The sequence below is a fragment of the Carcharodon carcharias genome, chromosome 18 (assembly GCF_017639515.1).
Source record: "Carcharodon carcharias isolate sCarCar2 chromosome 18, sCarCar2.pri, whole genome shotgun sequence".
In the NCBI taxonomy this organism is placed as follows: domain Eukaryota; kingdom Metazoa; phylum Chordata; class Chondrichthyes; order Lamniformes; family Lamnidae; genus Carcharodon; species Carcharodon carcharias.
Window position 1 is genome coordinate 54,205,723 of NC_054484.1, and position 13,969 is coordinate 54,219,691.

Here is a 13,969-nt window from a genome sequence, read left to right on the forward strand (position 1 = left end):
CCATGCTATCCCCAGATTTAGCAATACCTCCAACAAGCACTTACTGGATGCAGTGGACGCCTGCAGCGACGTTCTTTATCCCTGCTCTGGGTGAAGATCAGCAAGTAAGGTCACCAATCTAGCATAGGAGGCAGTGACAGTGGTGGTCAGCGCCAATGCCCTGCAAAAGAGGACAGTCATTTAATGCAGGAAGTGGATGCATAGTCTCATCCATTCCGCCAGGGTGAGTCACTGTCCTCATCGCTCTCAACTCACACACTCACAAAGCCTTCACATATCCATAGGGATCTCACACCTCAAGGGACAACACCACTAACTCTCACACACACCCTCACATCTCCATCAGGCTCACAGCCTCTGGAGCTCGTGTCCTCATCCCGTCCATGACTCCACTCACGACACAAACATTCCATGCAGTGCCATGTGTCCTGCTCACACTCTGTCCATCTGTTTTCATGCAGGAGAAGCTGGCCCACAACAGCAGGGAGAGATCCCAGGCTGAGGGTGGAATGGCCTACATTAGGCCTTTCACTCAATTTGAGGAGTGTGCCATCGAGCTGACTGGTGAGGATGTGGACCATGCCTGCACTGACGGTGAAATTGCAGTGAACACCCTCATAAGGATCCTGCACCACATCATCCTTCTCTCAACGCAGGCATCCACTACATCCAGTAAGTGCTCTCTCTCTCCTGTTTTTGACTCTGCTGCCACGCACTAATTATCTCTACTTTGGTTCACAGGGAGCTCTGCCAAACAACCAATACCTTCAGCCAGCCAGTCCCTCAGCTCTATCCAGGTCCTCACCTCCAGCCAAGAGGATTCCTCCTCTACTGAAGAGCTGGAAATAAGCAGTCTTGAAGACCCAGCACAGCGCTTACTCACACCCTCCACCAATGCAGAGACACACACCTCGGTGGGACAAAGATCTAGAGCAGGCTCAGGTTCACAATCTGGAGGTCACTGCACAGACACATGTCCACAGCAGGAGGAGGTAGGTTCAGCCGAGCTCCGCAACACTCATAGGACTGCTAGGGAAGAGCCATCTGTGAGGTCTGAGTCAGATGATGAGCCTCTGGATTTGGCCTTCCAACTCATTGTGGAGAATCAGCAGAAGGCAGGGGAAAATCATGCAGAGCAGTTGGAAGCCCTCAACAAAGTGGCACATGAGTCGAAGGAGTGGGTCTGCCTGCTTTCTGATGAAGTGGTGCCCACAATTGTGTGTACTGAGGTCTCCATGGAGAGGATGGCGAAGTCAGCAGAGCCATGGAGACCCTGGTTGAGCAGAAGGCAGAGATGCGCACAGACCTGCACTCCATCACAGTAGCCATGGGTGAGTTCCTGTAATGGCAACATAAGAGGGAAATGGGGCATCTCGACATTCCTCCAGGTGCTTCTTCCCCTCAAGGAGTCAAGCTGGGGCCCTTGGGCACGCAAAGGGAGGTCTGGCAGCTAGACACCCCAGGGTCATCTGCTCAGGAATCTCAGAGGCTGGCCTCTCCCTCTGAGTCTCCTTTGCCTGTGACCCCCTCAACCTCATCCTCTGTTACTGCAGAGGGAGCAGCTGGCCCACAGGAAGGCAGCCAAAACAAGCCGGGGCCCTCAAGGCCCTGGCTCTCAAGATGGCCCATGCAGAAGTCAGCAGAGGCAACAGGGCTAACCATTGCACAGGCTGTCTCCACCCCTGCTGTGGATGTCAGGGCAGCACCTAGAAGAAGTGGTAGGCATAGAAAAGTTAAAACATTTCTGATCACAAGTGATCACATTTTGTCACTTTTTAATCTGTGAATATATTCACTTTCACTGAGTAATGTGTATTGGTGGCATTCAGCTTCACTTAATGGCTTTGTGAGTCCTCCCTCTGTACCCCCCCCACCACTAGAAGCTCAGCTGCACACAGCCAGACCATGAATGATTCTGGAAGGAGAAGTGTGTGTGTGGCAGGGCCTTTCGGAGGCTCATGTAAGCACTCTCCCACACAAGAGGAGCCTTTCTCCATCACACTCATCTCAATGTCCTGAGCATTTTCAATGCTGCCTGCTGGGTTTCACTTTCAGTTGTCCATCTGAGCTGACCTGCATCTCCACCCACCCACTGATCACACTCCCATGCAGCATGTGTGCCTGTCTAGCATGAGGCTTCGCTCACTTTCGATTTGAAATACATGGTCATAGTTAAATTTTTGCACAACTCCCAGTCACCCATTTCCTTTCCCCCATCATTGTTGAGCCCCCCGGCATCACCTTCCACCATCACCTATCAACCCGAACCCTTTTCTTTTCAAGATGTCCAGGTGATCATGCATGTTCCCTACCTTCCTGAGAATTCCAACCCTGTCCACAATGACCACTCTGACATCCTCCTTCCCACCCCCCAGGGTTCATGTCTGCCTCCGAATCCCCACCAACCACCCGCACAACCCCTTCCACTGCTACTGTTGCACCCTCACCCTCCCAGCACACTTTGCCCCCTTTCATACTCACCATTTCCTCCTAACACCTCACCCTCATTCTCTCCCCAGGAGGCATTGACTCCACAGACTCCCCCTCCCTTGCACATTCACCTGGACATCCCCTTTCCTCCGTCCTTCACACCTACTCCCTCCTACACCCTTAATCCCTCCTCCCTCAGACCCCTTCGTCCCCCCCTGGACTCCTTCCTGTCTCTGTATTCCTCCCCCCTCCAATCCCCTTCCTCATTCCAAAGTCCTTCCTCTCTGAAATCCTTCCCCCCTCTGAAATTCTTTGCCCCCCGCAAAGACCTTCCCCCCTTCAAAATCCTTCCCTTACACCTTCCTCTCCCTACACCTACCTCCCCAGTTGTCACATTCTCCCTGTTACACTCTCCTTACCCTGTACTCCCTCCCCCCTCCCAACACCATTGTTCCCCCTCCCAACCTTATGCCCCCACCTTTATTTCCCCCCTTCCAAACCTCACACCCCCAACACCTTCCTCTCCCACTCACAGTTGTACCTTCCTTTCCCCCCTCAAATATCATCCGTAGCAGCCTATGGCTAAGACCATGATGTCCTGAAGCAGACCCCAGACATCAGTGGAGACCTCCCACCTTTCATGAGCTGCTTCGCGGTGGAGCATATCCATGAGAATCCACCCAGCTTGCAATGCATGTGTTCCTCCAGGGTCCGGTAGCTGTTGGGCTCCAGCATCTTCTGCTCCTCAGATGTCGCGATGTGAACAAGGTTCTACCGGTAAGTCCCATATTCTACACTTTTCAAGATGTGTGTTTTCCTGCTGATGTGGGCAGTAAATTTGACATGGAGAAGGGCGGTGATTCTGGCAGGCAGGCAAGATGCTGAGCTGCAAATACATTGAAATTAGGTTTCTGACGTTGGACGACAAGAAAGGTGGCCCGCATTGATGGGAGGAATGGATGGTTGCAAACTGGTTTCATGACGGCGTAAGGACAATTTTTGGCCTTCTTGCCATATTGTCTGCTCACACCCACCATGATGCCTGATGCCAACAGGCGCGGAAAATCCGGTCTTAGAATCATAGAATAACAAAAGCACAGGAGGTGACCCAGCCCAGTGTGCCTCTGCCAGCTCTGAGAGAGCTAGCCATTAGTTCTAACCCCCTGCCCTGCAATTCTTCCCCAAGTATTTATACAATTCCCTTTTGGAAGTTATTAAATTTGCTTTCACCTCTAAGACTTTTTACAAATAATTTTTAGGATTATATTGGTTTGAATTAACATTTGTCAATTTTATCTTAACCACCTTTTAAATAGTTCAGTTTGAATTGTCTGCTGAGTAAGACAATTAAATAGATAAAAGTAGGCTGAGAACAGCAAAGCAGCTGTGTCTGTGAGAATTGCTATTCTTCTTGATAACCTAATGACCTTAAAAGGTGCCAAAATATCTAGGAAACTTAATGCTTTAAAGAGATAATAAGTTTTGAACTCAACATGACTTCCTTAGCTTGATATTTGTTAGACAAAATGCTGTCTTTGAATCAGACTTAGGTTTTCTAAAACATGGATCTATTAACCATATCTACATCATAAAAGCACCAATATTTCATGAAAATATCTTGCAAGGAATCACTTCTAATATTTGTTCTTAATTTCCTTAATATCTGTGGGAATAGTCTGAAATGTTTATGTAAACTGTTTACAACATTCATATTATTGACAAGACAATGTAAAGTGTTTAGCTGAATTTGTATCTAAAAGGATGTGCCATTTGTTCACAATGGGATATAACTCTTGGGGCCCAGGAAATAAGGGATGGAAATTTGAACCAGGACTACATGGCTCTGGTTACAGAGCTGGGGAGGGGGGAGGGGGGGTGGGGGGGGTACCCTTATCCTTAGCCAATGAAAAAAATCAATTCAGACTATTTCCCAATAAGGGAAGAGGAACACTCAGAATTAAGGATAAAAGTTGAAAACTCAGGGTCCTTGGCAGGTTCACCATTGCTTCCATGGTCTATGACACAGTTCAAGGAAACGTCACTTCACAGAAGATAGTCTGAGGTGGCAGCATTCAAGGGATCCTGGGCTTTGAAGGATAAGAAGCTTCCATGTCTTCATTGCTTTTGTTAAGGAGATATAACATCTTGCTTAATAAATTCTACTTGATTCATAAATATTGGCTGTTTGTGCCCTGTTAGGTCAGGTACAGCTGAGAACTCCATTATAAATTAAGAATTCAGAACCTAGGTATTTGAATCAAAAGGGTTTTATATTTCAAAAACACTCAAAATTCTTATACACCAACCCTTCAGGCAGCATGTTCCAGATCTTAACAATTCATTGCATAAAAAACATGTCTCATATTGCCCCAGGTTTCTTTGCCAATTAGCTTATACAATATGTATCCGTTGATTAAGAACCCTTCTGACAAGCAAACAATTCTCCTCATTTACACGATCAATACCCTTCATGATTTTGAACACCTCTGTTAAATGTCCCCTTAACTTTCTTGTTGATAGTTTGTTGCAATAGGTTTGGGGCAACCAGGAGTCCCAATTTCAGATCTAGGTTAGTATCAGAAGGTGGTTCTTTACCCAGAGAATTGTTGTTCTCTTGGAAAAGGCAGCCAGCTCATCTGATGGATGGTAATTCACTGAATTCTTTACACAAGAACTGGAACTGTTTCATACTGGGAAGATCATCACTTACAAAAGGTAGATGCCTTAAGGAATTCAAGACTGGAGTGATATTGTGGGCTAATTTCGATTACCCATATGGGTCAAAGAGGAATTTCCCAGATTTTGTACCTCGAATTGGCCTGGGTTTTTAATGTACTCTTTTCCTTTCAGAAGATCACATGGCTTTTAGTGAGATGGAGTCTGTTTATTGTGATAAACAAGGTATCATATTTGTGTGGGACATGATGGATGGCCCAGGGTGGCCCTTCCTGTCTGTCATTGTTCATATTTTAAGACAAATGGTTAGTGCTATTTACCAAATATAGTTGCTGTCCATGTTAAGCATGAATGATATGATTGTTGGCAGTATTGCTGCTTCTTTTCGCTTACACAAAAAATGACAATGTTTTTGTGCAATTCCTTGCAAAAAAGACAAGGACTTCTTTAGCGATGAAACCATCTACAAATGTTACATCAAAACTCATTGATTCCTTTTACTGTATCATCATATAAAAATGTTATTCAGTATGTTACTTGCGATCATAATATACAAAATATTTCCATTTGTTCTTTCTTTTACAAAATTATCTTCCCCCAAACAGCCAACTTAGATCATGGCCAGTCAGTGACATGATGCATCAGTAACTTACATTACCTTTCATGTCACTGACTGGCCATGATCTAAGAGTGAAAAACAGCCGTGACTAATAAACTATCAGTTTTGTCCAAATATAGGTAGTGAAGCAGCTGGATTAGTCCAACAAGTCAAACTTAGGATCAGTTTGGAGAAATGGACAGTTTAGAGTTTGTGAGGTAGAGTTAAAAGTTATTTTAATTACTAGTTGGTCACCCATGGGCTTCTTAGGCAAAGCAAATTTGAATACTTTGCAATACAGCGTACTCTTTGTGCGTGAAGGGATAGGCTACAACCATGCTACACTCAGTCGATAAATAATTCTACATTCCAATTAAAGAAATTAATTTAATCACGAGCAATCCTAACTTGTGCCTTCATACTTGCGTATACCATTGGAGGGTTCAGTGTGACTACCAGGTCACACTCCAAATCCTTTATAAAAAAACAAGAATAGGCATGTTTCAATGGCCCTGCCAGTAATATAATTAAGGTTGATGAGCTGGGGGAAAGCATGCAATCAAATCAGACAAAAATGGATTAACAAATAAACCTTTAAAAATTTAATCTGTAGTGACGTTGCACGCAAGAATTATACAAATTGGAATATTTTATACCGTATTACGGTTCCCAAAAAAGCTGTTAAACAATTGAGGGCAGAAACTGACAGTACAATAGTATGAAAATAAAACTAAATGAAATAAAATAGAAAAATTTTGAAATGACGTAATTGGAGAAGTTAAAAAAAAATCATAATACTGACTAAAAGGAATTTATAATTCAGTGTGAAAACAGAAAGCAAGTGTATGTAAAGGAAATATTTAAAAATATAAGATGTAAATGTTAAAAATTAGGAGCTGAGGGCAAAAATTAAGCAGCAAATTTCCTTTTGCATCAATTAGTTAAATAACAAAGTTTTATTCCACAGAAATATGTCTTTTTCATCCATGATAAGCAGCAGTGGAGATTTCCAGTAAGAACAGCATTAAGTTAAATCAATAACACAGAAGTGGTGGTATATCTTTATTAAATTCTTCATGAAATTCATTAAATAAAATATTTGTATACAGAAATCAATATCTCAAATGAAAATCTAGAATCAATTTAACTGTTTTACAAATAATCACATTTTTTCCTCTTTGAAAATTATTTTCCCCAATTTTCGCTTAATTAGAAGGCATTTTTCAGATTAGCTAATTTGCATAAATATCTTGATTTACAATCAATCTACATTCCATTCATTCCTTTAAATAATTTTCAATGACATGAGAAAAAAGCTAATTCACAACTTGTAACACTGTAACACACATATATATTGATGAGAATGCTGCATTTGTTAGATAATCTTCAACCTGAATAAGGAGGCTCAATTGACCACTGCCTTATCATGCAGAGTAGTGGCTGAGTAAACTGAAATATACTGTTGTATAATTTTATAGTGGCTTAAGCAATGGTCACTCTTGCAGTGCTACCTCCTCTTTAATGGCATTATGAGAAAGATTTGATTGTACTTCAGAAGAATGGGGTTTAGTGTTCAGTGTGACATAAACATTCAGGTACTAAAGGGAGATTCAATGAAATGTTCTTAAATCAACATAATTCCTGAAGAGCAGCATCAATTGGATTCATTAATCTATAATTTGTGAAGAAATGGTGAGGCTAAAGGTAAATCCTTAAATATACCACACATTATCCCAAGATCCAACCACCTTTGGAAGCAGTAATGCGTAAATCTGAATTGATGCCAGGGTTCTATTATGCGTATGCTTTTGATGAAATGTTAAATTTCTGACCCACCTAATCAGAAAAAAAATGTATTTCAATGCTTTACTAGGTTTGCAATCATGCTGTATTGTGAAGCATAGTGAAGAGAAAAGATTTTTTTTCTTTTCTTGGGATGTGGATATCACGAGCAAGGCCAACATTTGTTGCCCATCCTTATTTGAACTGAGTGGCCATTTCAGAGAACTTTTAAGAGTCGACCACTTAGCTGTGGGTCTGGAGTCACATGTAGGCTAGATTTCCTTCCCTAAAAGACATTAGTGAACCAGATGGGCTTTTACAACAATCGACAATCAGGGTCATTAGACTTTTAATTCCAGATTTTTTTTTTAATTAAATTCATTTCATGACCTGCCAAGGTGGAATTTGAACCCAGGTCCCCAAAGCATTATCCTGGGTCTCTGGATTACTAGCCCAGTGACAATACCACTACACCACCGCCTACCCCGATATGGAGTTGCCATTATGGCAGCTGTTAAAAATGGGGAACTATGATTACAAAGGACTTTCCTTATTATATCTACAACTGTATAGGCAGCACATGCACTATGTTTTATGACTGCAAGAAATACAGAAACTTTGTTCCTTTAGGTTTATAACTTCTTCAAAAGTTGCTGTAATTCAGATTTAAGATTTCAAACATTCTTATATCTAAAATGGCCACTCAGAGTCTGTGTCAGTCTAATAGCCTGGATAAAATATTTTTATCTAGGCATGGTTTTGGTAGTGCAGTTGAAAGCCAACATGAAGGGGGGGGAGGTTCAGTAGTGTCTAGTTATATATACCAAAGTATGCAACCAGTTAAGTATTCAGATACTATATTAGCATTGCCAATTTTTATTAGCATTGTGTAGGGTTTTCATGAATATTTAAGATAATCTGTGCTTTCATCACATATCAAATATTATTGTTGCTTCTGCCATAACTGATCAACAGTCCTATAATTCAAAAGGAATTAAAGTTGCACAAAGGAATTAGAACTTTGTTGGATTTTGATTGTTCAGATTCAAGAACTCTAATTAGCTGGCAGTGTATGACCCGCAAGAATTATCTGTTGGATTGTTTGTAACTGCAAAAGACTGAAGCCTGAAAAAGGTAATTAACTCTCTGCATTATATCTTCATTTTGAGCTTATACATTCATTTTGCTGTACAATATATGCATAATATAATGCCTTCTGTATTGCTGTTTAATTGAGGGTTGGGGAGAGGAAGGTGAAACCAACTCTGTAACTTTCTGAAACTCACCAGAAATGGCACTTCTCCATCAATTCATGAAAATAGTTTTTAAAGTAATTCAATTTATAATTAAGTAACTATCTCAGATTTTCTAGCTCAGGGGTTCTCAACCTTTTTTGCTTCTAAGGTGCCGCCATCCCACCACACTGAGTTATAAAAATTCTACAAACCCTCTTGTAAGGTATTTTTTTCGGTATAAAAATTAGTAATACAACTAAATAGATTTTTTTTTGTTTTATACACAACTTGACTGCTATCCTCCAGTCTTTCCCCTTTTTGGGCTGTGATTCTTTTTTCTTCACACTGACTGACCAGAGACATCTCACATAATTATCCTCCTAATGTCCAAGTTTTTTGTACCTTAAGCAAGCATTAAAAAAAATGCATATTATAAATTTATAAACATGACATTGATTAAAATTATAATTCACAATTGTACAGCAGAAAGTAACTCAACTGTAACTTTCCAACTCTTATAAATTTACTCAAGGAATTATAAAATCATACATGTATAATCTCTGCATTAAAGATTTAGTTTAATCCATTCAGTTGCACAGCAATTGCAACAGCCCTGTCCTGAGCAATGTTCTCCCACTAAAATGACACATGCACACAGTAACTCCAAAGACATACAAATACTTTTCCAAATTGTGGGCCTTTGTGGAATAGCTATAACCATCCAGCACAGGATTAGCCTTTGCTAGCTGCTGCTTTATGAACAGAATATAAATAATCATTTTACAAATACGGTCAAGATGTTTTAAGCACCCTAGTAACCTACCCACCCCCCTCCAGGGTCTCCCTCTGTGTGCTGCATCCAACCACCTCTGCTGCTGAATGTACAGGCCAATTATTTTTTCTTCCCAGTCTTCTTTCACCTTTATTTTTGGTGTGCCCCTTAAAATCTTTTTGTAAGCCCTAGAGGTCCTTAAAGCCCTGGTTGAGAACTAGCTCTCATTTATTAGGCTCATTGGTTCAACTCCGATTAAAAATGTGAATTATTTGTCTGTATTGGGAATGAGTAACCTATGCTAATTTCATATGTGCCAATTAACAAAGGCTATACAGTAAATTTGTTCATGACCATGCTAAGTTTTAATAACCTTAAAACGAAATGTAATCACATGTTCCAATCTTCAAAATTATTGCTGGAGATGATTTCAAGGTGCACACTAACTTTGTAGAGGTCATCTATGCTACTGATTCTTTCCTCCTGCCTCATTCTCTCTATTTAGGTTTTCACTTTTTAATATTAATTCCAAACTTTCCCTTTTAGTTAACTGTAATTTACTTCTGTCCCCAGCATTTGACTTTCATCATTACAAAGAGGGATTCAGCAGGGTAAGAGAGCGACCTATTGTTGCAAATCAGCCCTACTACAATCACTGGCTTCTGGAAGGAATCAGGTACCTAAGCAATCACAAATTCAGTGTGTGCAAAATTGCAAGCCCTAGACTTTAAATTTTAGACAGTACATTTGGTAACTCCATTATGGGTTTCTTTTAATCTGCTTCACTTCATTTGATTTTCCGCAGCAATTCTTACATTGAGTTTACTGATTTAGTTCTATATTATGTTCTGAGATTTAAGTATCTGCACATATATTTTTGTATTTTGACATTACCTAAAAAGGCACTTTGATGCTGTGTATCCAAACATTGCAAGGCATACAAGTGATAAGGAATAATACAGGTGGAAGTTCTTTAAAAACTGTAGAATTCCCAGGCATTTCCAGCCAAAGTTTCACAAAGCACTACATGGTATCCAGTTATATTACTTTATCAGCATTCTGCAGTGCCTAGAAAGAAAAGAATATGTATTGAATTACACTATCCATGTTTTTCGGTCTGCCAGGTGACTGACAAATGTGGATATCCATCATTGTGCTCAGGAATCCACAAATCAAGCCACCAAGTGTCTATATCAGAGTTTTCTTGTCACAATATGAAACCTATATGCTTTCCCTGTTGGGGCACGTCTCTCATTCCCAAATCAAAAGTGTTTTGGTGCAGGGTGCCAAGAGCAAATGCTTAAGGATTTTGAAGTGCACACTGAGTAATGGTGAGAGTATAACCACCTACATCAATGTTGATTTACTGGCAGCACATTGATAAGATTGAAGCTTCACCTTTCCTCTTAAGGCAATAACTTGCAGAGTTTTCTGAAGCCTAATGAAAAGTTGGCCTGAGAGACAGGCTTGCCCCGACAAGTCCAATTCATGATCCAGACTGACCAGTTAATTAACATTGCTCTAGAACATTGCAGAACTCCCTGGCTTAGCTACTGATTATCCAATTCATCAGAGGGTTTATTCCATTTACTTGAGTGGGATGCAAAATTCTGCCGTGAATATATGCTCTCTTTGCAAATCAACCATGAAGGGCAGTAAATCCTGCATACAGGAACATATGTTCCCATAACAGCTCTTTGGGTTACATCTTCCAACAGCTGTCATCCAAGCCTTTTAGTATTAAATACCTTTTCCTCCTTTTAGGACACAAGCATTTTGCATACAACAAAAAGTGTACTATTGCAAATGCACCACCTAACAGACAACATAGAATGAAACACGGAAATAAAATTAAGAAGTCAGGAGTCAAGATTCAAAAATATTAAAAGATCCCTACATAGGTATTATACATTACAAACTTGAGCAGAAGCTAAACATTTCACAATTCACCTTACTGAATGCAAGATCTAGTCTACTTTGTAAATAGTGATTGCCAGCATTAGCACAAAGATTCAAAGCGACAGGCCATTCTAGCACTTTCCCCCAATGCACCTACAGTTGATTGCTGCTAAAGGTCTTTAACGTAGCCAATATTCCCCACTGTGACTTGAATGTAACAATTTGCACAATCACCAATCTATTGGTAGACATCCTGAGCAAAGGTTAGATTCAGTAAGCTTCTAAGATGCCATTCATGTGGATTATGTCTTATATGTGATGCTCCTTGTCCTAACCAGGTCAGTTTTGAATTCATCTTGGGAGTTTTGGGGTCTTCCCAGAAGAGGAAATTTGCATACTTTGCCTGTAGCTAAGAGACCAACTGATATTTTGCTGGTGCAAGGTTCAGCAGAGCCATGTGTAAACATCTGTAGAAGCTGGTCTGCCTATCTGATCTAGAAAAACTGTTCCGAGTTATCATAAGTTTTTCCATTTTAGCTGATCACATGGGAACTGTAGAAAAAAGGTCCTGGATGAAAGGTGAACTGGAACCCAGAGTTTTTTTTATTCGTTCACAAGATGTGGCTTTCTATTCAATGTTTACCCATTAATATCAGCAAGAACAGTTTCTGGGTTGTAGTCTCAAAATTAATCACTGAAAACGTATAATCTTTTGTTATGGTAACTGTCACAGAGCCTTGTTATTTTCATCAGAAGATGACTGCCTCTATTGTCTTGACTTTATGCAACTTGCCACCTTATGCTTTCGGAGCTAAGGCCTTAACAAGCAAAATAATTTATGGGCAGAATTTGACCCATGTTGAGCGGGCTCGGCAGGGACGGGCGGGATGCCAACCACCATCTGTTATCGGGGCTGGAAGGCAATTTCACGCTGGCCAATTAAGGCCCGCGCAGCGTGAAACGTGAGCAGCAGCGCTCAGTGCTGCCTGTGTGGGCGTTGGGGGAGGGGGGGCAGGGAGGCGCACTGCAAGCTGGGTGAGCACGACCTTTGCGCATCATGTGAGTGTGTGCTTAGTTATCTCCCTGAGGCACAGAGCTAACCCAGGGAGATGAAGTGTTATAAAAAAAAGAAAGAAAATAAAAATGTAATGAAACATGTCCTCTCATGCGACTCTGTCACATGAGCAGGGACATGTTCTTAACTAAGATTTAAAATTTTTATTTTATTTTATTTGCTTTAAGAAACCTCATCCCGCCCATGGATGAGGTTCCCTAAAAAGTGCAAATGCTGCTTGGCCTTTTTGTCTGTCCGTCAACTGTAAGGTTGGACGGGCAGCGAAAAATTCAAGTTAATTGATCATTTAATGGCTTTTTAATTGTCGGCGGGTGCACTGCCGACTTTGGTGCGTGCCCGCCAAATGAAATATCGCGCTACTGCGCGTTGACTTTGGGACACTCACCCAACGTCAAAGTGCATCATCGTATGCTCAAGCAGGTCAGGCGCATGCCTGCCCACCAAGCTAAAAATTTTACCCTATGTATATTTATGTATTATGTATCCTCAATTATATGTTGTCAAAAAGTGGGCACAAGTTTAGCTCCAAAAGTAAAAATGTTTAATATTTAGCATGTCCTTTCATTTCACCTTGCCACTTTTACAAATCTGGTAGTTTAGTTTCCTATGTTTGGTACATACTTTAAACAAACAGTATTCTTGGAGTATATTTAAGTCTAAGGACTGCATCTTACCTATGTTGCGTGGGCTGGGCAGGAGCAGGCACGGAGCCAATCGCTGCCTGTGATCAACTGCACACCACCATTTTACGTGAGTGGGCCAATTAAGGTCCATCCAGCGTAATGTGCAGCCAGTAGCGCTCAGCACTACCTGTGCAGGTAGGGGGAGGAGGGAGAGTCAGGGCCTGCGCTCTTTCGCGCATGCACGTGAAGGAGCGCAGCAATCTCCCTGAGGCACAGAATTGCCTCAGGGAGATTAAGTTGCTTTAAAAATGTTGTTACAAATAAAGTAAAAAAAATATTTAAACATGTCCCCTCATGTGACAGTGTCAAGTTCACCAAATTTATTTATTAATTTTATAAAACCTTCAGGAAACCTCATCCTGTCCATGGATGAGGTTTCCTGAAAAACGCCAAGGGTTTAAAAGAAAAGTACTGCTTCTGATTGAACAAGATTGCTAGAGTACTCAATGGAAATGTAGCAGCAAATGTTCAGCGTGGAGTTTCCCCAACTCTATGTCCAGATCACATCTAGTTATTTAAACCAACTGAAATCTACTGTATTGAAAGGCAAATTGTGAAAAATGAATGTTCATAATCTTAACATAGGGTAAAAGTGCCAAAGGTTTTCCTGATCTCCAACAGTAAGTCTGGCAACAAATGAGTGGAATCTCTAGAAATAGCAAAAAACAGCAGTTAACACTCAGAGACTGAATAAACCCCACTGTACAATTTACCCCACAGGGTTTGAGGTAAGCCACCCCAAAATCTAATAATATTGATTTTAATAGTTGTTCCAATACTTAATTCATTAACTTTACTTATTACCTGAACTATGTAACT

The 13,969-nt window shown here is 41.0% G+C and overlaps 1 protein-coding gene across 3 annotated transcripts in view; it reads right to left on the bottom strand.

The window, feature by feature from the left end:
• Positions 1 to 7,851: 7,851 nt before the first annotated feature.
• gk (glycerol kinase) overlaps positions 7,852 to 13,969 on the bottom strand; it is a 114,057-nt gene continuing 107,939 nt past the window's right edge. For 2 of the 3 annotated variants that reach the window (XM_041210593.1, XM_041210592.1), the window contains exon 19: positions 7,852 to 10,561. In XM_041210593.1, the coding sequence (XP_041066527.1) occupies positions 10,545 to 10,561 (17 nt within the window). In that variant the 3' untranslated portion in view covers positions 7,852 to 10,544. The remainder of the gene's footprint in view (positions 10,562 to 13,969) is intronic. The other variant, XR_005945761.1, reaches the window with a different exon arrangement.